This window comes from Cottoperca gobio, chromosome 1, assembly GCF_900634415.1.
Source record: "Cottoperca gobio chromosome 1, fCotGob3.1, whole genome shotgun sequence".
Classification (NCBI taxonomy): domain Eukaryota; kingdom Metazoa; phylum Chordata; class Actinopteri; order Perciformes; family Bovichtidae; genus Cottoperca; species Cottoperca gobio.
Genome location: NC_041355.1, coordinates 17,730,155 through 17,757,896, shown reverse-complemented (window position 1 = coordinate 17,757,896; position 27,742 = coordinate 17,730,155). Strand labels below are relative to the sequence as shown.

Genomic DNA, 27,742 nt, shown 5'->3' with positions numbered 1-27,742 from the left:
AATATGAAACGTCCATGCATACATATGCACTGGACTGAAAACAAGTGAGAAAATGTTGAACCAGAATTATGTGAGTAAGATTGATTTTTTATTTTCTACTGTTCAAGTACTATTGTAATGATTTATATTGCAGTCTGATCTGTTTTCAGATGACTTTGTCTGTGAAATCCACTAAGGAGCAACACTAAATAAACATTTGGTTTCAAATTAAACTGTAAATTGGAATATTATTTGCAACCATTATCAAGTATCAGTTTAAGATGTCTAAAGCAATGTCACAGCCAAAAGTCAATTTCCTTTAAACTTCGGTAAGTAATAATGATCTGCCTTTTTCACTGAATCCATGTAAACTATTGTGCTAGATAGACTTGAAATGATTGACACTGGGCAATGTTTCATCATTTGGAAACTGACGTTTGAATTTTATGTATGAGATGATGAGGCAGATAGGCTCCTACCACCCACTCACTATACCACAAAGACATTTGAAGCTTCCAGTTAGTACCATTTACAAAGAAACATGAGCATGAGTGTCATTTCTTATGAGCTTTTTCAACATGCTTAGTTTCAACTCTACTGAGACTTTCAACTCTAGTTCACTTTCTGTGTTTGGATCAGACAAACGTATTTTGCTGTCACTACCCAGAACATATGGACACATCAGGTTCTACTTCAAATGTAATAAATAACACACTTTGAAATGAAAATGAAACATGAATGTGAACATGTCAATAACATATACGTTATGGAAGGGTATAGGCCTTTTTTGCAGGAACAGCACAGGTGTTACTAAATACATTAACAATGGCTCTATATTCCAGTGATCCTGCGTCAGTGTGACAGTCATGAACAACACCAGGACCCTGAAACTGAAGCATTTAAATGGAATTCAGCCATCGTTTATATTATCATTTACACTTGTGCTTTCCCCCTAAATGGGATAACAGTTACATGTTGTGGCCTTTTACTTGACAGTGAAGTAGCATTAATTAATTGTGGTCACTTTGGAAACAACCTCAAACACAGGCTGCTCAGTGTTTTCAGTGTTTTTTTTAGAGAGCCTAGTTGTGGCAGGTGAGTCAAGAGGAAGGGCCAGTATACTTTGTAGCTATATATAGTAAGCCTAAATTAGCCTACATGTTTGTTCATCATCTATCTTCAACAAGTGTGTTACAATGTCTTACTCTACTTACAGTTACGTTTTTTATTAAGTTTCAGTGTAGGTAACGTAACAACTCATATGTCAATTAATGACAACACTAACTGTCCGGTTAAGTTATGGTTAGTTAAGTTTCTTTGTGTACTTTGGCATTGTTTGAGTAGACAAATAAACCACCGGTAGAGGGATTTCTAAACCTGAATAGGACTGACCCAACAGTGCCGGCTATGTGAGGGGGGACATTTACGTTACCTCGTTATCAGAAGAAGGTTATTGCGGTGAATATGTTCTGTTTATAGATGAATTGGATACAAAGAACATTTTCAACATAGTAACTGTAAATGTTCTTACGCAAATGAAGGTATAGCTGTCGGTTTTTACTGTTTCGTGTTGAAAAAAAGAGAAACCCAACATCCCTCCGACAAAATGGTTTTTCCCCAACTCTCGGTCTGCGCGTGGATACTATTTTGACTGACACTGGCGAGCACAGACTCAACGGGTTTGTCAAGTTACTGAACGGGTGAGTGGACAACTTTGATCAGTCTTCGTCCAAATGTTACTGTTACTTTGCTTAATTTCGCTACCGCTGGGTTTGTGAAACCACATATTTGTTGTGACCTCTAATGTAAAGGTTTGTCAACTTAATGAAACTCATGGACAGGTTAACAAGCTCGAGCCTGCCGTTGGTCGTCACTAACGAGAGCAAGTCGACAACAGACAGCAACACAAGAGAAGTCAGTGTTTTTAAAAGCAGCTAACTGTAGGACTTTGCCCTGTGTCGCTCTGAGATGCGAGCTTGTTCAGCAGAGAAGCCCACAGAAGTAATTACAGATTCACAATCTCTTTGGGCAGGAGCGGGGTCATTTGTTTTGGCAGAACTATTTTTTCGTCAGAAACTTTGGGAATATGAACATTGATAGAAATGTTGGCCACATCTGTGTTTCAGCACCGTTTCCAGTGTCTGTCATGCAGCCAACGATGAATCTATAATTTGATGTCCCTTTTTTCCTGAATAAAGGCGAGAGACATGCCTCGGGGTGCAATAACAGTGTAATTGTCTAATCTGTGTTAGAGACAGCAGAGTCGAGGTAATTGCATGCACATTTTCTATTTTGTTTGCCTTCATCTCCCCTGGTAGTAGTCTGTTACTATTTATATTGCTAATGGCCTTGCTTCATTAACAATTTATAACTAAAAACACAGAGCTGCAGATCAGCTCCTATTTATCTTCTCCATTATCTCTCTCTAACCCCCGTTTCCCGAGGAAAACTGTGATGCCTAACAGATAACATGAGGGTACTGAAATACAAGTATCCCTGCTGCCATGTTTACTGTAGCTATGTGCCTCCCTGCTCCCTCCATTGTTTTCTCTCAGCACTGTGGGAACTGATTTCCATGCAGTTGTCGAAAGCTGTCAGAGTAGACGGATTCTTTCACACCCCTCCCTTCCCTTTACCCCTATGCCTCACCCTAATATCTGCTGAGAACTGTCCTCTGTTCTGTGTTTTATCCACTGGGAAATGTTCGGCAGTGTTTTCATTTGAGGACAGTGATGCCTTTCTTGTGTCTAGATTATACTGCTTTCTAGTGCACTTTGCACATTTCATACTGCTTCTTTCCTTTTTTTTTTATTAACAATGTTCTTGAATGAATTTGTAACCTAATTTAAACTTACTTTGAATGCATTTTGTGTTCTGTTACTTCTTTTTTCAAGCTTATTTTACTTGGCAATAGTGCAGCTCAACTCTGACCCTCTGTTGGGGTGGGTTGAGTGTTTTATCCAACCCACACAATATCCTGCCCTGGCTGTACAGTCTCAGTGGACTTCTTCAATATCAGTGATCACATACTGACATCAAAATAAGTCTCAAAGTGTCACTAAAAGGATTAACGGACAATGTTAGAGAAGGACCAGCTACCCCAACAACGCAGCGGTGCGTAAAGCGATTGTGTTTCTTTATGTGACCTGCAAATGTGAGACAGAATTGAACAACATTCACCATTTACACCAAAAGGGATCAGCTACAACACATGTATGGAATAGAAAATGGACCATTTAGATAAGTAACATGATCCTGGAAACTTCAGGTAATGAAAAAAGTATGTTTGAGAGAAAAGGAAAAAGAAAAACCAGATGAGTGCAGTAGATTGCTGCAACAGGGCCTAAAAAGAACGAGCTCAAAAGAAGGATTTAGATGGAAGTTTGATTGTTGGCTGATATTCAGAGCTGTGCCCTGCTTCATGCTTGCAGCTGATCTCATAGTCACTGAGGAGCAGAATCACAAAAACCTCCACCCCGAGCAAAGGTCTGGGTCTCATCATCACACATTCATGCGTGTCTAATGTTTGAAATGTGCTCACATTGTATGTTGTCATTCAGCCATTACATATTACACAATGCACTCGCATCAAACAAGCACAGCCATCTGTGCTGTGTTGGATGCACAGTGTATGTTATTGGTGGTTGAGTTTAGGGGAATTTTTCTTTTGTTCTGACTTACACAGAATAAGCCAAATGGTGAGTTATGTGGGATCAACAAGCAGCTCTCTGCATAGATATAGGCAGGGGAAACACTCCTTTGTACTGCAGAGTATTAAACTCTCAGCAAACCCTCAACCCTCAGATCTTTTCACAGGAACATTCAAAATGATCTTATGTGTCATTGTTATGTACCACTGTTTCTGCATGTCAACAGGAAGGGGATCTGACGTTGAATGTACCCTAATGTATTTTTACAGTAAACTTTGAACTAAAATTAGTAGTTGGCCCAGATATTAATCCTGATATTAATCTTAGGAGAAAAGATGCTACCCGATCCCATAGACATCCAGTAACTGAGATAAGGAGAAAATCTAATTATCGCAATGTTTTTGATCAGATACATGAATCAATTTCAACCTGCATGAAGTGAAGAAAAAAAAGATACAATCTTAAGTCAGAAACAACAGTGAATCATGGTGTTTTTAATTTTATATTCTGGAAAATCAATTGATAAATTAATTATGGATCAAATAATTAAAGATGAATGGCCAATCCAGTGACTTCAATGCCTGAAAGGTCGCTTTGTTTTGGCATATTAATGAAAAAATCCATTATTTCCATACAAAATCCTCTTAATTGATTTACATCATTGCACACAATAGCCCCATAAATCCAAAGGTATTCTAGCTGTGTGGTATGTGGACATATTCAGATCAACTATGATGTCCAAAGATCCATCAGTAAGCAGCATTTATAGTTGTTGATGTGTTTTATTTATCCACAGTCTCTGCTCTGCTTTATCAAGGCAGGCTTGGATAAATCTGATAAAAGAGGTTTTATTAGTCGCTAATGATGATCTGGATCTAATTTCCTTGAATACCGAACACAGTGATCATGTTTTAAAACAACAGCACGTGTCCTCTCTGGGTCTTTGATGAACGTTTATATGCAGAGGATTGCTTTTTGGACTGAAGTGAGGGCCTTTTTCAATCAACACAACAAACGCAGAGGAACCAGCAAGCTTCCTCCAAACCTCCCATATGACATACCATGACTGCGAACACTGACAATGCATCATTCTGTCTAATTTCACTGGTGACACTGCACCATCTGACTCTGACCTCATCACAAGCAGTGCCACAATGAAGCCCTCATGAGTGGGCAAAATGACCTCGACTCCATGAGTCCCATTTCGAACCAAAATGTATGCGATTTAAATTTAAAACAGAAAGCTTTAAATCTTTGAAGTTGTTTTTTCATGTGGCCTTGGTTATTTGTAGTACATGATGAGACTCCATTTATACTTGTATTCTTATGTAGATACAGATCACATATTAAAGCAAAGTGTAGATGAGACCTGAGGCTGTACGTGACGTAGTCAGTTGTCATCTATACCCTCGAGGTTTGTGTCCTCACTATGCAGTTAAATATGTGTGCAGGACAAGCAGTAGCACGACAAGAGCATTCAAATTCCAAGGAAGGCATTTTACTCATACCTGTAAATACAATCGCTCCGCCTCCCCCTCCTTTTCCCCTCCTCTCTCAGGTAGACGAATAAACACCATGGTGGGAGTGGAGTGCACGTCTGAGCAAGCGAGGGTGTGATCTCTGTCAATTGGTCGACAAAGAGACCGACGGCCAGACAGATTGAGACTGTCGGAGAAGAAGAAAAATGGCTCGAAATGTTAACTTTGACCTGAACCACCCTCTCATGGAAGCTGGACTGGAGTAAGTGTTTAAGTAGTCCTCTCTATCGCTTCACTATCCTCCTGTTTTCTTTCTTAGTTCCTGTTTTTTGTTGGCTGTTTCATGCAGCCTACCTAGCGCTATTCAACATGAAGGCCTTGAGGGTGGAAGGAAACGTGATGACTGGATTAAATGTGCTCTTTGATGTCTAATTAGACACTAAAGGCAAAGGCAGGGATATCATTTAGGCTATTTTAAATCATGGGACCAACTACTAACCTCCACTTCCTTGTCTTCATAAAAAGACTCATATTTGTTTGGTTGAAAGCATGTTTGAATAGGTGTGTGTGTGTGTGTGTGTGTGTGTGTGTGTGTGTGTGTGTGTGTGTGTGTGTGTGTGTGTGTGTGTGTGTGTGTGTGTGTGTGTGCGTGCGTGCGTGTGCGTTTGTATACAGTCTATCGCTGTGAGAGCGAATGTTTCTATTTGAAAACAGCACAGACCTGATTGCCTCCTCTGTGGCCCTCTTCTTGTGCAATCTGTGTAAAAGTACTAAGTCACAGGGAACTGGACTTGCTGTATTTTGTTGTGTTTTTTCCCCTCTTGCTTTGAGACAAAAACTATCCGTCCAGTTGGCTTTGACGGTACATCTAGATAACGCAGGAAGAAGGTCACACAGACGGCTATCTGGGCTGTGCTGCTCACAAATGAATGAAAAAGACTTCACAGACTTATCCTGGGCTGTCTGGTTGCAGTTTCCCCCCATGAGACAACTGTTTACTGAGTCAGAAGGTCATTGTGTTTAATCTGTAGTGTTGTTAGTGGCCAACAATCCTCCGAACACTCTGGATCTGTAACAAAGTCTCTTTTTTAATGTAACCTTTAGTTCTGAGCATGTATCACCCTCTTTTCTGTCTTTGTATCTGTATTCATGTCCATGTGTTCACTCTGTCAGGAGCCCAGTAGATGAGGAAGGTGTCCATGACTCGTTCAGCCAGCTGATAGCAGAGCAGAGTCAGAACAGAGGACCGTCTGACGCCTTCGAGCTGCAGCAGCTTCAGAGACAACTGGACGAGGAGGATCGAGGTAGTCTGTGTTTGAGAGCACATAGATGCATGTCTGCGTGTGCAGGGCTGGATTTGTACAAAAGCTATGTGACATTGATATGGCTTATATGTCACCTTTTGGTATTAAACGGCTACACTTTTCAAACTCGCTTAACTCTTTTTTAGCTGACTAAAATGAACAGTGACTGTGTCTCTGTAATCTTTTTGGCCATTATGTTTATGATGATCAAAAACTGTCTGTCCACAATATCCTCACATTATAGATGTTGTCTGTCTTTCACACCAGTAGCAATATTTTTCATTTTTCAGACAATGTAGCCTACCTGTCCAGCCCTGGACGTGAGTTTAGGGGAAGGAGGCAGGGCCAAAGGGACAATGAATGGGAGGACGATGAAACACAGACAGACCCCCTCATGGGGGAACGTTGGTCCTCGGCAACCATGAGGATCCTGTCCTCCATGCCCAGTCGCACAATCGGTGAGTACTGCAAAAGGCCAGTGAAAATACTGATGCTGAACTAACAAGTACGTTTTGGGTAAAATATTCCATTCAGCTTTACTCGGCAGCAGTGACCCAGCCTAATGTTATAGCCTGTACCGGAGTGTGCTGTAGGACTGAGCAGTTTTATTATTGGAATATTTCCCATAGGTCCATTATCGTAAAAAGTGAGATGTCCATGTCTTTTTTCATAATAAAGCTCGTCCAGGTGCTATATACATACTGTAAAAGTATCAAAATGCTCAATCCATGGTGAAATGCACACAGCCCGTGTTCAGAAACCGTGCCTTTAAAAGAGTCGTCAGGATCTCCGTAAGGTTGTGATGTCACAACTATACGATATGTAGGGTAGAAAGTGCAGCTGCAGTCCGCTATAGTCATTTCCTTCCTGCAATGATGCAGACGACCTGTAAACACAGACCAATCAGAGCAGCCTGAGTTTTTTCGGAAGGGGGGCTTAAAGAGACAGGCGCTAAAACAGAGCATTTCAGACAGAGGGTGAATACAGGTATATTCAGACAGTATGAGAAAAATAATGTGTTTTTTGAACATTGACGCAGGTAAACATGTTCCTATAGAAACCCAAAACACAAGTTTGAACCTGAAGATGAGCATGTTATGTCTCCTTTAACATCACTTAAAGATGTCAAGCTCCTCTGACCCGTGGTTCATTGAAACCCAGTGAAGATTGTGTAGCTGTTGAGAACAAGGCTGTTTATCATAGTTCCTGAAATACTTACCTTTTTAAGGGTCATAAAGTTTAGACATAAAGACACTTTATGTACATTGATAGTTGCTGTTGTTGAAAGTGCCTTACAGTACAATACTTAACCAACAAAGGTAAAGTACTGTGTTAGGATGGGTTGGTTCAGTGGAACCTGCACATGTTCACCTACAGTATAAAAGATAAAAACAGACTGTTGAGTTTCATGGGGAAGCAGTTAGTCTGTCATCTTCCTGTCAGCGTCTGTGGCAGGTCAGGTGCCTCAGCTCAGAAGATGACTCTATAGCTGTTGTGTGACCTCTTTGGCTGTACCACATGATGCATTTGCTGGTTTTGGCTTCAACATTGGCGCGGGAGATAGCTGTTTATCTTCCAGTACTCCCCCTCTGCAAACCGCCACATAAAGTCATTTGAACCCTGTTGAACCCGATACCCGGATGTTTTCTTGTTTTTAATGAGTGTTTAAAACGTTCATGAACATATTGGAAGTTTGGTCGACTAACAGGCCAAAGAACAATTAATTAGGCTCGGCAACTTCCCTGGTTTGAGTCAGGCCGGGGAGCTATGTCACATCTCAAAACTATGGAAAGAAAAGAGATGTATAGATGACCAATCTTGACTTAGATGCAACAATAGGTTGGAGACTTCAGTATTGGTGGAGCGCAGTAAATGCTGCGGACCCCATCTCTGAACAGTCTGATCCTCTTTCTCTGTCAGGTCGCAACAGGGGAGCCATCATCTCTCAGTACTACAACAGGACCATGCAGCTTCGGAGACGCAGGCAGAGCAGACCCGCCATCCGAGACTTCGCTCACTCGGCCAGACCGAGCATACGAGGCTACGGCATGGAGGTCGACAGTACGGACGCAGAGGGTGAGAAGAATGACGTGCACTGATAAAAATGAGTAAAAACTCATCTGTGCTTGACAAGTTTATAATGTAAGCATTTTTGCGCCCTGCGTGTGTCAGCGAGTAAGAGGGACCGCTTGGTGAACAACCTGCAGAACCTGTCAGTGAGCGACAGAGTCCGGATGCTCCGAGCGATGCCTCTAAATGTGGCCGAGAAGAGTGAACTCAGGTAGATGTAGTCCTTGTACTCATTAGTCCTATTTATTCAATGTGTTTGTTATGTGTTAGTCTGAATTTCTCCCTTGTCTCTTTGTCTTCAGGAGGCTAGCTTTGCAAAAGGAGAAACGCACATTTTCTGGCAGTCAAATCCCCTGTTGCAGTCAGCTCAAATATTACATCATCATTGTAAGTCACATACACCACCAGAAACATCTGTCTATCTTCTACTTCCTGTATTTCCTTCACCACACGTGCACACTGTAGACATTTTACCTCTTGTGTGTTTAGATACTGTACCAGTTTGTATTTCTAGTTGCCGCTTTATAAATCAATCTCACCTCAAGGTCCACTTAGTCGCTCTCCTGGAGCTCTTTATATGCAGCACTTTGCCCAGTTGACACTGAATTGTAGATGTTTATATTTCCATTTTTCCATATTTACACATCAAAATATCACACAGGTTGACCTCGTATGGAGTTGCGGCCCCTTTTACATTTTATAGCTTATTTATATCTTAACCCTTATTTGTTGGAGATGTTGTTCCTTCAACATATATTTTCCTAAAACAAATGTAATCTCTTGGGTGTAGAGAAGTGTAGGCGTGTTGCTTTTTACAGTATCATAATAATAATAGTATACTCAGTGATGCTCGCAGTAGAGAGGACGATCCTGCGTCCTGCTCCAAGAGATTTGAGCTCCAGTTGATTGGAGTGATTGAGGGACTTTGCGTTGCTTGTGGGAAGAAACATTGTGACAGTTTCGGTTTGTGTTCCCTTGCTTATGTTATTATCACTTCATCTGTCTAGACATAATGACCTCATGATTGTGTCTGTTTCAGCATATTGTGGATCAACTGGAAACGTAAGGTGTGATGTTCTTACAGACGTGTAAATTAATATCAATTCTATAGTGATAAATGGCACACAGAAACGCACATAAAAAGACAGCAGAAGACATTTTTCCTCTAAGGCTGTCAGTAGATATTTCCTGTAGGTGTTGTTATCAAGGAGCTGTAATCGCTCTGTTGCCCAAGCATTCATGGCTCTGAGGGTGTGAGTCACAAGAGCTAAACCCTAAGCATGTGTGTACACTTTGCCTGGAATTGTACTGCTGCATTGTGAGTCATTTTTAGTAGAACATGGATATGTCTCTGTTTCTCTATGTCTTTTTTTCTTAAATAATACTAATACATAATGCACTATTCCCCCTGTTCTCCCACACGTTCTGCTCCCCAGGGTGTAAGACAGAGTTGGTACAGCTGGCTGTCCTTCCTGCACTCCCTACAGCTGTGGCAAGTGGCGCTTAAAAGAGTGAGCGGCCGTTTCGGCACTGGTGTCCTCTCATACTTCCTGTTCCTTAAGACCCTACTCTTCTTCAACCTCTTCCTGTTTCTGGTGACGGGGGCCTTCATGGTGCTGCCTCAAGCAGTGCACCCTCCAGTGCTGCCCGCGGGGATAAGCTCCTTCACTGGGCTGGAGCTCCTCACCGGAGCGGTAAGCTTTGTGCTATGTTATTGCGACACCTCTCACACCCTATGAGGCCTCCGTTTTTAGAAAACATCCACCACATCCTTGATGTGTGTTAAAACAATAACAAAACCGTCTTTATACAGCTGGAAATAAAGTCCCCCTCCACAAAAAAAGTATTTGTTATGTCACTCTGATGTTTGAGCTTCACCGTACAAAATGTTTTTGACACTTTAAGGATTGTTTCACATTCATCTGCCGAAGGGGGAAAGTTTCTCTGCGCTCACTTTAAAGCTGAGTTTAAGGCGTGTTCGTACGAGCAGGAGTTTGTAACATCACAAGTTTGGAAAACAAATATAGTTCAATATGCAACTTTCACATTTGTGATGTGGAAGGTTGAAACTGCCAGTGCACATCCACTTAGAATATACTAAGTAGGAGACATCTTGTGTCCAGTGGAAACCTTTGAAACTTAAAGATATATACATATTCATAGGTTCTGGATATCAGAATAGATGTATTCCTAAGGATTTTTGTGAATCTTTTGGAAAACCAATCCAGACAGAAATAAATGACTCACAGCTGAGTATTGTTATGTGTCTTTGAACATGTCTGGAGGGGATTAGTCAAAACTATGCTTACAAGGTAAATAATCATTTTCTCTTTGTATGTTTTGACTCAAACTAAATATAATGAAGTTGCTTTTGAAGCAAAAGTAAGTTTTCTATATCTCCTTTGGTCTCAGGGCTATTTCTCCGACTCAGTGATGTACTATGGATACTACAGTAACGACACACTGCGTAAGAGCTGCGCGGATGATGGTGAAGTGCAGAATGTCTCTTTATCCAATGGAACCAGGCTGGACTGTGGGTCCAAGCACCTCTCGTACAACATGCCGCTGGCATACTTTTTCACCATAGGAGTGGCTTTCTTCGTCACATGTATCATTCTTGTGTACAGGTACAGTGTTTTAAAAATGCACGTCCAAACACGAACTGTACTAAGATAACTGGTTTTATTTTTCAATAATATCTCATGAATTATGTCAACTTTCAATTTCCCAACAGCATGTCAAAGTCGTTTGGTCAGAGCTTCAGAATCGACAAATCTCACAGCATCTTGGCCATAAAGGTCCTCTGCTCGTGGGACTTCAAGGTCATTAAGAAAACTTCTGTCAAACTCATGTCTGAGAATATCTGCACCCAGCTCAAGGTACATGTAAACACACACACTCGAAAACACATCCTCCCTCTCTCTCTGCTTCTCCGTCACATAATTGGCCGAGAGGAATGTCGTCATGATCTTATACTTTCTTCACAATATTGCTCCTCTCTCTCTCTCTCTCTCTCTCTCTCTCTCTCTCTCTCCGCCCTTCCTCCATCCACTCCAGGAGCTGCTAGCAGAGGTGAATCATAAGCAGGTCAACAAAACTAGATGCCAGAGGCTGTGGAGACTGATGGTTCACGGCCTGGCATGGTCTATCTGCATAGCAAGCACCACTGCCTGTGTGCTTGCTATTTACTACTTCTCTGATCACATGTACCAGGTGAGTCAGGGTGGTTTCAGGTCCAAAGTCAACATTTCCTAATGATCTACATTTTTATTGGTGAATACTCAGACTTCAGGGTGTATTTGTTTTCTTTTGTTGCGCAGTCTTTGGTCTTTATGCTTCTTAAAGTAGACATTCAATACAGTGCAGTATGTTCCTGCTGGTCACCATCAGTCCTGTCAAACTGTGGTCCAGGCAAATGAATAATGCTTCTGTATATCAAGCAAACAGCTGATCGGCTGCATGCTTGCTTTTTATCAGGGCTTCTTTAACCTTTTGTAACTTAAGGCCCACTTTTGATAGTTTAAAAAAAATGTCAAGGCCCACCTCAATAAATAAATAAATGGGAAAAAAATATAACATGAAAAAAAGAAGAAATGAACTTCAGTGTAAATATGTGTTATGCCACTGTCAGCCATCATGACCTAAATACATATTCTGGTTACTCTCAGCCATCACTGCCTGTCATTAAGGATCCAAGTTTAATGTATTCAGGATCAGATTTCCTCACCACACGCTTCAGAGCTTTTGCTGGCGCAGGGTTGTCTCCCGAATCACTTTCCCGTTTGAAAAAGCGATCCATTTAGTTTCACTGAGTATTAGATGGCTAACAATGTGAATTCTTGAGCACATTTAGATAGAAAAATAACTATTTTTATAGATTACCAAAAATATAGATTTGTTATTTGATCTGACCATGTGGCAGAGCCCCGGAGCCCACTAGATGGCGCTCTCAGTTGGACCTGGCACAACAGGGTTGCTGGTGACACCTATTGTAGTATCAAACAAAGATGCATGCTGGCTCACAGCAGTGCTGCTCGTTGTTAAAAATAATAGAAAAAAGAATATTTGTGAAAAATAAATATAGTAATTTCTGAGAGCTGGAAGAGCAGCATCGTTAAAGAGCACGTCATCTAGCTCCCCGTTCTCTCTCTCCAACAGAACCTCAAGCATCTTCGCAGTGTCGTTCTACGCAAGACCCCCGTGTTGAATGAGGCCAGCCTGCTGGCTCTCCCCGTGCTGGTGTCGCTCATCAACCTGCTGCTGCCCGGCCTGTTCAACCTCACAGCCTGGATGGAGGACTACGAGTCACCTTCTGTACGCACATATGTCTCCATCGGCAGGTATGAGCAGAATGCTGCGAGTTCACACATTGAGTTGAAGAGAGTGCAGAACTGGTGGGTTTTGGTTGGTAACATGTTGTTTTCTGTCTGCGTTTCTAGAAACTTGATGTTGAAAGTAAGCGTGCTTGGAGTCCTGTGCTACCACTGGCTGGGTCGGGTGGCTGCTGACCCCAAAATTATTGGACTGAAGGTAATTTAATGATGATGATGGGACATCATTGTCACTTTCACACTTTCTGTCACAACTGTGTTGAGGAATATTAATAATCTTGATTATTTGAGTTGACCTTGTTTAGTGATATTTGTTTAATGGCTAACTCTGTGTCTCCAGTGCTGGGAGAGCTTTGTTGGCCAGGAGCTTTATCGTTTCCTGCTTATGGACTTCATCTTCACTCTACTGGACACCTTGTTTGGAGAGTTTCTTTGGAGGTTATATTTGGTTTTATTTTATTTTTAAGTTTTGAAATGAATTCTCACACGTGAGCCTGTAAACTCACCTCCTCCTTTTGTCTGCAGGTTGTTCTCTGAGAAGGCGCTGAAGAGGAGGAGGAAGCCAGTGTTCGATATCGCCAGGAACGTCCTTGAACTCATCTACGGGCAGACGTTGGCCTGGTACCAGACTCACTGTTTAGATGTACACACAGTTATGTTCAGTAAAGTCAAATCGTTTCTGCGTAATGACAATGAACTTTGTGTTTTTCAGGTTGGGTGTTCTCTTCACTCCTCTCCTGCCTGCAGTGCAGATTCTCAAACTATTGCTGCTCTTCTACATTAAAAAGGTACTTCAATTGAAACACTTCAACAGAATTTTTTTTTTAATGTTCGGACAGTTACCTTCATAATAATAAATCAATTCATTTCTACTGTTCTTTTGTAATGTCGTGGTTAAAATGATCTTCTGTAGTGGCGTGCCTTCAGAAACTCCCAGCCTGTTCGACAGATTCAGATTTGTGTCACGTTTTGACCCTGGATCTGTTTGCATCCCTGCAGACTGTCTGTTATTGTGTCAGTATCATCACGTGTCGTATACACGGTGTAATATGTGTATCCTAGTCGAGTAGTATATTATCTTTTTATGTGACAAAAGTTAATTTTTTTCATTTGACTTCCTGTCTCGAGCATGATAATCTGTGACTTTGACAACAGTAGTTTGACAAAAGAAAATCTGAAGCTCTGCTCCTAGTTTTGTCAAATCTCTGATAATGGAGGCGGTGACCTTTGACCCCGGCCTGTGTTTTCTCTCCGCACAGAGCAGCGTGATGATGAACTGTCAGGCCCCCCGGAAGCCGTATAGAGTCAGCCAGATGACAACCGTCTTCATCACTCTCCTCTGCTTCCCCTCCTTCCTCGGTGCCTCCGTGTGTGTCACGTACACCATGTGGAGGTACACACACAAAAAAAATGTTCTGCTGCTAACCCATCTTTATCAAAAATAATAATTTTCTTATTTAAGTTTGGAAATCAAGTTACCTTACATGACACCTTTTTAATACTGACAAACAATGTACGGACACACACTGCTATCCCACTAACAAGGTACCAAATACGATACGATACACAAGCTATGTGAAAACAATGGATGAGGCAGAATGCACTGTTTAGTGTATGAGGACACCTCCAGAGTGAATCATTGCATTTATACCATGGCCACTTAATATACATGAGAGGCTCATGCTAGCTCAACTAGCACCACGGTTAGCTAACATTACAGCTCAGCCAAGGAGGACGCCATTAATGTTTACATCTCGAGCCTCTCGTCCATGAGTAGATGCACGCTCCCTTCTGCGCGCTGATACGGTTGGCGGGTGGGGATTATCTTGAGTAACCGGGTCGTGATTTCTGGAAATGGACGTTGCTGTTGAGTTTTTCAAATGTATTTTTTTGGTGCTTTGAACATCACAAGCCGAGTTCCATCTAGTTCCATTATTTTAAAGAGAAGGCCGACATCTCTACGGCCGACATCTCCAACACTCGGCAACTCTCATCAAAACAATCTAGATTGATAAGTAGCTCTACAGGTAACAGGAAATATGTCTTTTTGATTTTGGGGTGACCGTCCCTTTAACTGGTAACATAGTGTCAAGCAGGTGGACAGTTGCTAAACCTGAAGTTTAATATACTTTATTAAAATCAGAGGTTAAACTGTTGACGAGAGCTGTGTCTGTCCTGTTATTAGATTTAGTTGGACACTTGGCCATGGTAAAATCCATGTCAGAGAAAGGTCAATTAAATGAAGAGTCCCTTGTGACACACGCAGTCGCAACATCTGTCTTCTGTCCTCAGCATCACACCCTCCTCATCGTGCGGTCCTTTCCGGGGACTCAAAACAATGTTCCAGGCGGGGAAGCGGTGGGTGGAAAAAATGGAAAAAGATAATCCCAACCTGTCCGTGTTGGCCAGGGCTCACTCCTACCTGGTGGAAAACCCTCTCTTCCTGTTTGTTGGAGCAGGAATCTTCCTGTGAGTCCACATATAAACACACACACACACACACACACACACACAAAGCAAGCAGCAGTACACTATCATGCTGCACTATTATTGAAATCAGTGTTGTCTAGTAAAGTTCTGTTTGTATTGATCTGATGCACTCTCGTTTATTTCCGTCAGGATTGTCATCTACTTCCACAGTCAGGTGGTGGACGGTCAAAGGAAGATCATCGGCTTACTACAGGAGCAGATAGAAAATGTAAGACATTTACACAGCTGTTTCTCTATCTGTATTTATAAACAAAAAGCTTTTCCTGATATTTCTTGCTTTTCACCTCTCTGCTCAGGAGGGAGAAGATAAGAAGTTTCTCATCACTCGCCTCCAGAAGATCCACGAGCAAAAACGAACGCCCGCTCGAAGACTCGTCAGTCAGGTCAGTCTGTGCTGCTGTGGTGCTTTACAGCTGTTTTTGTCTCTGTGCCGTGGCCTCCTCTGACCTCCTAATTGTTTTTTTTCCTCTAGAACTCCAACTGTTGAGATCCCAACCTCCAGTAGACGAGCCTCCTCAATTCTCTGAGCATTGAGGTCTGGAGAAATAACTGGAATAATCACAGGGACGGACAACTGTATATATTACCAAATTCAAATGTATTTTGCATTTCAAATTTGGGCAGGACTTTATTGGCTGTGAGGCAAAAACAAACAAAGTGGAAATATCAGGTGAAACAGAGCTGTCCGCTTTATACAGTGTTGTTTATAAATGAAAGGCCTCAACTCAACGTTTTAGGAAATTAAATGTTATGGACGCACAGTACAACCCTGAAGCTGATGTTAGTCACCTTTACATGGATCAGCCATCTCTCGTAAAAGCACTTTCATATCAACTGTGAACAAATCGTTTTTATTATTATCCTGGTGCAACAAAACTGTATGTACTCCACAATGTTTTTTTTTTTAATGCTTTTTCATTTAAAAATTATATATACTAATTGTATCAGTATGTATGTTGGACAGTAGGTTAACTTTGGAAGTTGATGGTGTGAGTATGATTATACCGGAAACTACTTGTTTTTGTTTTTTAAGTTGCTCCTTTTTAAATAACAACCACTGTCATACTGTAGTTATTAAATTATGTTTTATCATATCAACATGCATTTGTATTCATTACTGCTTCTATAAGGTCGGGGCAGCACAAGAAAGACAAAGTTACGAATTTGACAGCCTTAAAGATAATATGGATATAATTTGTACAATTAGCATTTATAGTACTTATAGTTAATAGTATAGTAAAATGTGTGGGGACACTGTTACAGTAGCTAAATCTATTTGACTATAAAACATATTTTCAGTAAATAAATATTTTTCACTTTTAAGCACCCTGAAGAACAAAGTAATAACCTTAATATTTGTACCTTTATTATTAGTACATATTACCCATCAAATTATTATTTTTCCAAAATTAGAAAAAGCAGCATATTTGGTGGAGGGTAGAAAGTTCAGCAGCACCGTAGTTTTATCTCTCAATGTGATAGTTAGACTTGACAGCAGAGGGAACCAAGTCCCCACTAAACAACCCGGGAGGTGTTTTCAATCTTTCCTATCAAAACTATTTTAGCCGACCGCCATGACAGTCTCGACTACACATACATATTTAATGTATATACACACACACACAGGCACACTGTACCCACCTCACAATAATAGCATGTCTACAGTATATATATCTGTCTATATGTTAAACAAGTGATCCCATATGTTGTGTTTAAACAGCTCGTCTTCATCAGGCACTTGTGAGTTTCTGAGGTCCGTTTTTCAAAAGTTGAGTCTTGTTTGCGGTTGATGGAAGACAATGTTTGGAAGTATTGACAGTTTTCTTATTAGAGTTTTGTTTTCGTGTTCCTGTCGTCTTCCACTGATGTTCAGCCCCTTCTCATCTCTGCACTCAGCTCCCGTTATTGAGCATGCCCAGTAGCTTCCTGGGGTCCATCCCCTGCTGCTGGGCCATCTTCTGCACGTCAAAGCCCATGTGCTTCAGGAACTGGATCACGCTCATCTCCTGTCCCGTCAGCTGGTCGCGAATAGTTGGGCAGGAGGGATTACAGTGAGGCCACGGGCAGCTGTCAATCAAATGGAGAGGGCAGCCCCTCGCGGGTGGGGTCTTCTGATTCTGGGGGTTAGGGTTGCTGACGTTGACGTGGTTGTTCAATTGAAGGCTGCGGTCCCAGCAGTGGAGGGCTCTGGGCAGGGAGGTGCCTTTCACCTGAATGTCCATCCAGTAGCTGCAGGGACAGAGAGTCACATCGTGAAGAACTATACAATGTAAAAGTGTCAAATCTGTATACTTGCATGCAACCTTTGTGTAATGTTTTACACGATTATGGGCACTGTCATGAGGATCATTTATTTAAAATGTAATACTACATGAGAGAATTGTGCGATATGACGATATATACCATGGTATCTATTCTTTCAATTCCTCTGGGTTGTTTAACGACTGACGGATCAATATTCAAGTTATGTACAAAAGGTAAATTGACTAATATTCATTTATTTACAGAAACACACAATATGCTGAAACACATTTTATATGGATCCCTTACATTTGTTTTTAGGAAGAGTTACCAGTGTATGTGGGACATTTTACAACTGAAAAATAAGTTTGTCAGTGCTCTCTGGTGGACAAACTATGTAACAGTGACGAGGTTTCTTAAGTATCTCAAAACATTTCTACAGAAGTTTCTAGTTATTTTTCTGCTGACATATTCACCGATACAGAAAGATCTGTGATGAGCTCATATCTTTTTAATCCAGTTATTTTTCAGTTTTGTATGAATAGTTAAAGTTAATTGTAAAGTGTATAATTAAAGTTAAGATTAAACTCAAGCAAAGGTGGAAGTATCTAACTGATAGCACACAGTTAATGAAGTGAAGTGGAGAACCAGCAGAGTGTTTGCATCTCTTGTTAACGGAGCGAGCCTTTAAGATCCCGGCTTCTTGTATGAGAACCTTTTATTTACTTTTTTACTTACGTTCTAGTAATGAGTTCGTGCGACAGACAGGCCGGAGCAAACATCGCCCTGCCATTCAAAACACAGAAACACACAGTGAACAAAACAGTTTTTTTATTTACTTTACAGTATCTTGTGTGTGTGTGTGTGTGTGTGTGTGTGACAAAGTGAGAGAGAGAGAGAGTCAGTCTTACGGTACGTCATGTAGCGTGCTCCTCAGCTCCTGTCCCAGGTTCTGTATGTACCTCCACTGGCCCTCGTGGATGGGCTGCCCGGTCAGGTGGATGTTGTCGACCGTCAGCTGGGCCTCGTCAAACAGCCACTGCACCACGAACACCGGGCCTGGACAAGAGAGAGGACGCGGGTCAGAATTTAAGTGACACACCGGCCTCTTGTCTTAATGCTCGACGTGAGCCTTCTGGAGAATCTGAGGATGTTTAGTCACTCACTTTTTAATGTGGGGAAGACTTTATATCCAAAGAAACAGTTCCACTCCTCCCCCACATGAGCCTGTCTGCAGCTCTCTGGCACCAGACTGTCCCAGTACCTGCAAAGTAGCACCAATTTACTAAATCTGTACTGCCTATGAACCATCACCCAGAAAATGATCATTTGTTTAAACAGGCTGAATAACATTTACTTCAATTCATCAGAACATGTCTCCTTTTTTTAATTCTTTGTTTACCGTGGAGGCATGGTGAAGAAAACAAAGTGTTTCAAAGTAACACAGGGTGAGTAACTGATAAACTAATTGTGGTTTTGTGGGGGAAGTATTCCTTTAAAAACACCCCATCAATCCATTCACCTGTACCTGAACATCGTTCTGCTATCCACCTGTCCTACCTGATGCCTCTCTTTATGGCCTCAGTGGGGGCACAGCTGATGGTGTCCAGGCAGTCTGTGAATTTGTACTGTTTGTTGTCCAGGAACCATCCGGAGTCAGCCAGGCCCCTGACCTGCACCCCTCGGTGGCCCTGCGACTCCAGCTGCTCTGCAACGTGGTCCACGTTCAGCAGGACGCCTGTACCGCCCGCACTGGTGACAGGGCTGAGAGGGATCAGAGCGTGAGACTGAGCAATTACCTTTGGTGAAACACACTGACCCTGGTGACTGGTGAACTGACCTGCTTCCTGCCAGAAGCAGAACCTTGGCGTTGTCCAGTCCTTTGGTCAGCAGCTCGTTCACCACCTCCTTAATGATCAGAGAGCCCATGAACGCATAATCACCTGAGAGATCAAAAAACATATTTTATTTAGTAAGAGCCACGTGACACACTTTTCACTCCGACTACTGACTCTACATCGGTTAAAACTTTTACATTTTTACGTTTACACTTTACATTTTAAAGGTTTAATATTAAAAAGGATATATTTAAACAAATATCCGGTACAGTTTCAGGTTTTTTTACAATTAGCAACACTCAACTACAATGTTTAAATTAATAGTTGATCTTGATTTCAGGGATAAAATCAGGACATTTACTGGATACGTCTGGTGCTGTAACTCAGAGACTGGCACACCTTGCGTGTTAGTCATAAACCTGCAGAGTGTCCACAACATAATGAGGGTTTTCAATAAGAAAGGTTGTGGAGGAAGTTCGAAACTGTAAAGCTGATATATGAGCTAAAAAAAAAGCTTCCCACAACAAAAGCACAGAAAACTGAAGGGAACAATGAGCTCCCAGATCTTAAGATCTGCGTGTGCGGAGCCTCTGATGTGAGTCAACTGATCTATTGTGTCTTACTGTGATCTGTCTTCGGTGTGGCTCCGCTCCACACATCACTGGAGCAGTACGGGATGAAGCTGCGAGAGAGAGAGAGAGAGAGAGAGAGAGAGAGAGAGAGAGAGAGAGAGAGAGAGAGAGAGAGAGAGAGAGAGAGAGAGAGACTTATTATTTGGACTCAAGTAGCTGCTGGAACAGAACAGACAGGTGATCTGTTTTATGTATGAAAGGATGATAGATGGCAATAACAATAACAGCAGAGGTAGCAAACATACTTGTTATGTCCTTAAAGTACTTATTGTAACTGGAAATAGAAATACAAGAAATATAAACCATTAAAGATGAAGTCTTATGTGACACAAATAACTCAAGTCAAATGATGAGAAGATAAAAAATTTAAAGTCTCAATTCTATGAAGAAAAGTCTCCTTCGGGCGTAACAGTAGTTTAACACCTGATCAAAGCATCATATTTTAAGAACATTATCTTATCTTTTGCATGTTGAAGCTTGTATTGGCAGGTGAACACATAAATGTAACGCAATACAGACCAGAATTTTACAACGTGGAACTCTTATAAAGCACCAGTATGTCAAAATATGTAACATATAAAACAAATCATATATTGACACAAAGATATATTATAAAGACAAGGTAAAACACGAGTTCTTACACCATGTTGGCGTTCCACCAGTGAGGGTTTTCCTCTGGCTGAGGAGACATGATTCCTGTTCCTGTCAAATAAAGAAGGTAAGATGCAACATTTACTTCACTTTGTGGCCAAATGTCCTCATCAGACGCTTCAGAAAAGGTAAGAGAGGTTCAAATCAACCTAAAGGTTAAAGGCTACTTGTTAAAATTCACAAACCTTGATGCATAGTCGTCTGTGTGTGTGTGTGTGTGTGTGTGTGTGTGTGTGTGTGTGTGTGTGTGTGTGTGTGTTTCCCCTGCGGTCAATAAGTCATTAACTTTCCCTGCTTTGGTCAGCAATTACACGCAGGCATTGAAGAGCTCTGTGGCCACCAGTGTACAGTGTACACACAGAGGGTGGTGGGGAGAGAAAGCCATAAACAAACAAGTAGTCCCCTGATGGCTGGAGGGAAAGAGCCAGAGAGTTTTACTTTTAAAGATTAATGCAAACTCGGCTAAAGAGGAAACACAAACATGTCTATGAATCTCCTTCATTCAGGGGAAAGTTTTTTTTCCAACTGGGGAAAGCAAAGGCTCTGTGCAGAGAGTTTGCAAAAGCTGCACGAACCAGGTAACACTTCCATGCTGGTATATGTTGGTGTGTGATATAGTGTGCATTGATTGTTCTGCACACACACTGCAGGACATTTCATGTGTCTTCTTACCTGTTCTGGTTTGTGGCCACTTGGTGGAGCTCATCAGTCTCCTCATCGTCTCATACCTGCTGTCACAGGTCTGCCTGTTGAAACAGTACCATCCACCTGAACAACACAAACACACGCACACGCACACACACACACACACACACACACACACACACACACACACACACACACACAGGTTAACATGTCACATAGAGTTGTGTTTCACCGTAATGAGCGCTACATACGTTAGGTTCATCCTCACCTTCTAAGAACAGCAGCCACCTCTTGCTGCCTTTAGACTCCTTGATGTAATACCTGCATGAGAACGGCAAAAAACATCACTGCGAGTGTGCCACGCTTGCACACGTACACACAGATTCATACATACACAACGCAAGCGCCACAGTAGGGATGCTACCTTTGATCCTGACATGAAAGATTTGGCTCTGATCGCACCGCTAAAAAATCTCTGCAGGAGTCCGTTTAGAGGCTTTTTATTTATTTATTTTAAAAAAAGAACACGAGTAGAGGAAACTTGTCAAGCTGTTGGCAGCACACACACTCACAGGGGCTTGACATCTTGGGTGGCATATAGAAAGGTCCGTCTCATTCACACAGTCAGTGTTTCATTTTTATTGTTGAATTAATCCTGTTCCTCATACTCGGCATGATTTACTTTGGCACTACTCTTAATTTGACTTGTAATGTAATTAAAGAATACCAACAATGCCTCTTCTAATAGGTGTGATAGCTCAAAAGTGATTAGGATCTCAGGATAAGTAATGTCTGAGAGGCAAATGAGAAGAAAATGAAATCTGGTGATCTATTTTCTACGTCTGATCTAAATAGTTTTCTCTGCTTTGTAAAAAAAAAAAGAAGGTTTTTTTCCTTCTGTGAAAAGGTTTGGGTAGTTGAATTTTGTTTGTTGATGTCATAATAATTTTGGCCACAAGACGGAATTTACTAACATGTCTTTTTACAAGCTGCTGCCAAAACTGACTTAGACGTGGAAAATGGATCCCCAGAATTGTTTCCCTTCACTTGCCTCCCAGGGCTTCGGTAGTGAACAGTTACAGTCTGTTATATATTAATCTCCAAAATCCTGTTAGCTGCGCTGCCTCACCTGTTAATGATACAGGAGTCACATTGTAGCATATTTATTCCACATAGATGAAACAAATCTTTCTGATCATACTGAATCTCTTCCTCTTATCACAAAAAAAGGAATGCAGTATGACTGTGGGATGATTGGCACCACACACTATGCCCTCCATCCCCTAACCTTAAAAACTTGTGATCTGCTGGAGGCCCAGCGGTGGAGGCATGTGAGCCTTCTGTCATTTTGAGCTTCTTTTCACTTGTACAGTAGCTGCTGAGAATGTCATCCTACAAATGGTGATTAAGGCGCGAATCAGTCAAAGCTGCAGTCTAACTTTGACACCTTGTGGGAACAGTGAGATCAGTCTAAATGTTTTAGTATGTAACCAAGACTGTGCGAGTCTATCTGAAGGATTCATGTTATAGGATATGATTCATAGAAGTCCATGATTCTTCCATTTCTCCCACTGTAGAAAGAACAGACACTTGTTATGGCAAAACTTCTATTTGTAATCTGTATTTATTATTCTAATTGTATATCGTACAAATCAGACTCAACAACTTTGATCTGACTAAAATAAAAATCATCCCTTCAAAGTGTTGGCCTCTCTCTAATTGTGTATCTCTCTCTTTCTCTCTCTATGTCTCTCCCTTCCTCGCTCTCGCTCTAATCTGGTCCTTTGATCCATTTTGGTCACATCCGGAGTGACAAGGGACTGTAGGGCAGGGGAACTAAACCGCCAAAGTAACACACGTTGGATGTTTGGTGAAGCAGAGCGCAACTCTGCGCCTTCATGGCTTTACACAAAAACATTCTCTACACACAAACGACAGGTCTTTAAAGTGCCATGTTCTGAGTTATTGACAAAGTTTAGACGCAGTTCAGCTCACTCACTTACCCTGCTGCTGACCCATCATTGCAAGTCACAGAAACATTCTTCAAAAAGTGCAACTTCATGTCTTGATCCAGCTTCTGCGCAGAGCACGGGTACAGTGACTGCGCTAAGTTCTTTATCTGCACCATGAAGTTGTCCATGTTGCCCTCCACGGCTGTAAAGTCTAACGGGAAGCTCTCTGCTCCTTCCACCCGCTCCCTGTGCGCCGGAGTCTGCTGCTGCTGCTGCACCCGCCGACTTTGCGCCCGGCTGCCGTGAACTCTCCTCGCCTCCGCCGGTGCGCTCACATGGATGAAGAGCAGCAGCAGGCAGGAGTGCACCGCGGACACACCACGGCTCTGCATGTCTAATTGTTACTGGAAAAAGCCTCTCAAATGTGTGCAAGGTACTTCAATAAAACACAGCTCATCCTAAGAGTCGTTAGAAAAGTGAAAAGTTCTTTGAAAGCTCACAAAGACCTCTTGGAAGTTGACGCTCATGAAAGGTGTGCAGAGTAAACGCAGGCTATGGTTCTCCATGGTGTCTTGAGAGATGGAGAGCTGATTTCACTTCAAATGCACGTGCAGTCCCTACATAATTTTAATCCTAAAAAAATTAAGTCAGTAAAAAAAAAAAAAAAGATCATTACATGCGTGGAAGTCAATGAATTCAGCCCGGTTTCACTGACGACCCGTTGTCTCCTGGTCCAGGTCCTCGGGAGCTGCGGACGAAGTGGAATTTTATTTGAAGTCTCGCCCCCCCCCCTTCCTGTTGCCTGCTCTGTGCTTCTCACTCCCGCGGGCCAATGGTTATTATCGTTGGCTGATGCTCCTCGCGGGGCGTCTGTCTCACACCAAGGGCGCGCGGCTGCTTGTCACGCCCCCTCAGTCGGTTCAGTCGGTCTCTTTGATGTTGTGTCATCGTGTCACCACGCTGCCTTTGAAGTGATTGAATATGGTGTGCGAAGGAGAACCGCAGTTAGACGGGCTGCAGAGGGTCACACCATGCCGCCAGTGATATACATGTTCTGTGAAACCCGCATTTTCCTTGTTACTTATTACAAGGTTTAAGGTATTGATAAAAACTAATACCATCGGCTGTGAACGTGTCGAATGAAAACTTGTCCTTGTATTTGAGCCCATCGGGTTCAGAGCAACATGCTGTCTTGTGAATGCCATGAAACGTGGAGCTTTCACTCCAAGATAAACCTAACCTCAGGTTAGCGTTAACTACTTACTCATCTTCATGGTTAATTATAGGAAAGGCTTATCTGATTTCAACTTTATGTATTTGAAACACCTTCATGGTGCAAAGGTGCCCACAGGTAGCTGTTTGGTAAAATATTTCCACCTTCCACGTTTGTTTGCATTATCCTCATTTAAAGTTTTTTTTTTTAAGTCGTATTATGCTCTACTTTTGTTCACTTCTAGTGAAACTGTTAAGAACAGTTCAGTTGAAAAATCAACCAGACCCAGGATCCATCTTGAAGTCTGATGTTCAGTAACATACCACCATTAAATGTTTGTTTTCGGTTGTTGATGTTTTGGGTTTACAAGAGAGGAAATCCTGTTTTTAACAAGTCCATTTGTTTGCCATTCATTAATCAGTGACCAAATCTTTTTTGTGAACATGTTATGTAAAGACACAGATGCTTTCATGTGTTTTTGCACTCCATCCAGGCAGTTTTGAAGTTTCTTGCCTACTGAGTGAGGAAGGAAACTGATTGTTTGTTTGTTTATTCAGACGGTGGCAATTTCCCCTCAGAACTGAGAACTGTGTTCACCTCCCTCTCCCTCTCTTTACCAGGTGGACTCTGACTCAGCAGCAGCTCCAGTAAGGAACCCCAAACTTCCCTTCTCCGGGCCACATCCGCCAGCTCCGACTAGGGGATCCCGATGCGTTTCCAGGCCAGTGAGGAGATATAATCTCTCCACCGAGTCCTGGGTCTTCCACGGGGTCTCCTCCCAGCTGGACGTGCCTGAAACACCTCCCTATGGAGGAGCCCAGGTGCGGCTGCGAACCGATCCAGTGACTGTTGAAGGTCACAGACTGATGACGCCATCAGGACCACATCATCTGCAAAGAGCAGCGATGAGATCCTCAGGCCACCGAACTGCAACCCCTCTCCTCCACGACTACACCTCGATATCCTGTCCATGAAAATCACAAACAGGATTGGTGATAAAGCGCAGCCCTGGCGGAGGCCAACATTCAATGGGAACGAGTCCGACTTACTGCCGAGTATCCGGACACAACTCTCGCTTTGGGCGTACAGGGATTGGATGGCCCTCAAAAGTGACCCCCTCACCCCATACTCCCGCAGCACCTCCCAAAGTATCACCTGGGGGACCCGGTCATACGCCTTCTCCAGATCCACAAAACACATGTAGACCGGATGGGCGTACTCCCAGGCCCCCTCCAGGATCCTTGCAAGAGTGAATAGTTAGTCCGTTGTTCCATGACCAGGACGGAATTCGCATTGTTCCTTTTCAATCAGAGGTTCGACTACCGGCCAAACCCTCCTTTCCAGTACCTTGGAGTAGACTTTACCAGGGAGGCTGAGAAGTGTGATACCCCTGTAGTTGGCACACACTCTCTGGTCCCCCTTTTTGAATAGGGGAACCACCACCCCGGTCTGCCACCCCCTAGGCACTGTCCCAGACTTCCACGCAATGTTGACGAGGCGTGTCAACCAAGACAGCCCCTCAACACCCAAAGCCTTCAGCATTTCTGGACGGATCTCATCAACCCCTGCGGCTTTGCCACTGTGGAGTTGTTTGACTACCTCAGTGACCTCCATCAGGGAAATTGACGATGATCCCCCATCAGCTTCCAGCTCTGTCCTCTACCATAGAGGGCGTGTCAGTCGGATTCAGGAGTTCCTCAAAGTGCTCCTTCCACCGCCCGATAACCTTCTCAGTCAAAGTCAGCAGGGTCCCACCCTTGCTGTACACAGCTTGGATGGTTCCCCACTTCCCCCTCCTGAGGTGCCGGATGGTTTTCCAGAAGCACCTTGGTGCCGACAGAAAGTCCTTCTCCATAGCTTCTCCGAACTTCTCCCACACCCGCTGCTTTGCCGCTGCTATATATGAATGCATATAGATATATATATATATATGAATGAAGTCGTCCTTATGGGGAACAGATTGTATGTGTTGCCAGTGTAGACGGGGTCTATCTTTTATTAGGGTCTAAAGTAGGCCAGATTAATAATCTAGATGCTAGATGGTTGTGTTTTGTTATTATGTTTTTGATTTGGCTGTACTAAAGGTCAGGACAAGAATAATGATCTTAATGTTGTTTTGTATACTAATTGTGAGCTTTATTTGGTATTTAATTAATTTATCTTAAACAAATGTCAGCATTCATTTCTTAAATAGACGTTGAACCCTTTGTTTTAAAATTTCAGACATATTTATAAGACTACTTTTTTTTTTTTTACAAGAATTAAAGAAAGACATTGATTGACCTCATGGGGTTTTACATTTTCAATAAAATGTTCAATTTGGATATTATAGATTTACATGTTTACACAAGAGATGACCAATAAAAAGTAAACATAACGAGTGGTTCCTGTACAAAGGTGTCTTGTGCTGCCTTCCACAATATGTTTTCATGTACGTCCACACGTCACGTACACCATTATGCCAAGGAAATATGTCAGACGTGTGGTGGAGAACGCTGTCCTAACAATTTGTTCCAAAATTTCCCATCTTCAGCTGGGTTTTGAAAGCCATAGCAGATGGTTCACATCACTTTCATCTTTCCTCGTGCCCTGTGGGTGTAGGCATGGAAATTTTTCACAGCACACATTTTGACTTATTACAGCAGGAAAGGCACAGGTGTAATTAATATCATTAATGAGGGCAATTCCATTTAAATGTCCCTGTAAGTGAGCCATGCACACACATATGGTACTGGAACTGACTGCATGGAACTAAGCCATCAGTAATTTAATTATTTAAATTATAATGCTTTTTCTACTGTGACATGTCAAAAATGTTTTCTGTGAGAATGAAAATGCCTGTTGTATCACAAAGTATACCTGTAGGCTACTGTATAGAAGCATTAGCCTACATTAGCCTAGGTTTCTCTTCTCATTTTAGTTATTCTTTAATTTGTCAATTGTCTGTATGTATTTGTATGTGTATTATATTAAATGTTATATTAATACAAGACCTATCACTTTTTGTATCAATGTGGTCATGCTTTGGAAATAAGCATCATCTACATTTGTGGTTTATGTGAGGCATATTGAAGAATATGTCACTTGTCATGGGGTTGTTTTTTGTAGTTTAACATAGTTTCTATAAAAACAGTTCTGTGGATTGTTCAAAATAACTATTACAATGTTTCATATGCAAAAACAAAAACAGTGATTAAAAAGAAATATATAGTAGCGTTCAATGCTGTGAGCACCACAAACACTACCATAGAAAAATGTCTTGATGTAA

At 42.0% G+C, this 27,742-nt stretch overlaps 2 protein-coding genes across 5 annotated transcripts; one reads left to right on the top strand and one right to left on the bottom strand.

The window, feature by feature from the left end:
- Positions 1 to 22: 22 nt before the first annotated feature.
- On the top strand, positions 23 to 16,400 carry tmc6b (transmembrane channel-like 6b). Of its 4 annotated transcripts, none has more exons than XM_029431711.1 (21): positions 23 to 70; positions 5,188 to 5,369; positions 6,281 to 6,411; positions 6,702 to 6,869; positions 8,332 to 8,487; positions 8,584 to 8,692; positions 8,784 to 8,868; positions 9,918 to 10,175; positions 10,894 to 11,108; positions 11,216 to 11,360; positions 11,539 to 11,694; positions 12,640 to 12,821; positions 12,921 to 13,011; positions 13,153 to 13,250; positions 13,338 to 13,433; positions 13,525 to 13,600; positions 14,072 to 14,205; positions 15,105 to 15,281; positions 15,432 to 15,510; positions 15,599 to 15,685; positions 15,775 to 16,400. In XM_029431711.1, exons 2-21 carry the CDS (start codon positions 5,314 to 5,316, stop codon positions 15,787 to 15,789), a joined length of 2,514 nt encoding a protein of 837 aa, XP_029287571.1. In that variant the 5' UTR covers positions 23 to 70; positions 5,188 to 5,313; the 3' UTR covers positions 15,790 to 16,400. The 4 variants fall into 4 exon arrangements, with proteins under 4 accessions (XP_029287571.1, XP_029287582.1, XP_029287553.1 ...); XM_029431693.1 differs by lacking the exon at positions 23 to 70 and adding an exon at positions 1,568 to 1,679; XM_029431702.1 differs by lacking the exon at positions 23 to 70 and having other exon boundaries at positions 3,533 to 5,369.
- Positions 16,166 to 23,993, bottom strand: notum1b (notum, palmitoleoyl-protein carboxylesterase b). Its single transcript, XM_029431728.1, has 11 exons — positions 23,313 to 23,993; positions 21,578 to 21,630; positions 21,337 to 21,432; positions 20,655 to 20,715; positions 20,005 to 20,063; positions 19,384 to 19,486; positions 19,104 to 19,295; positions 18,710 to 18,807; positions 18,455 to 18,602; positions 18,282 to 18,329; positions 16,166 to 17,531 (listed from the first exon to the last, which is right to left on the bottom strand). The coding sequence occupies exons 1-11, from the start codon at positions 23,651 to 23,653 to the stop codon at positions 17,195 to 17,197; spliced, it is 1,536 nt and encodes a 511-aa protein (XP_029287588.1). The 5' UTR covers positions 23,654 to 23,993; the 3' UTR covers positions 16,166 to 17,194.
- Positions 23,994 to 27,742: the final 3,749 nt, after the last annotated feature.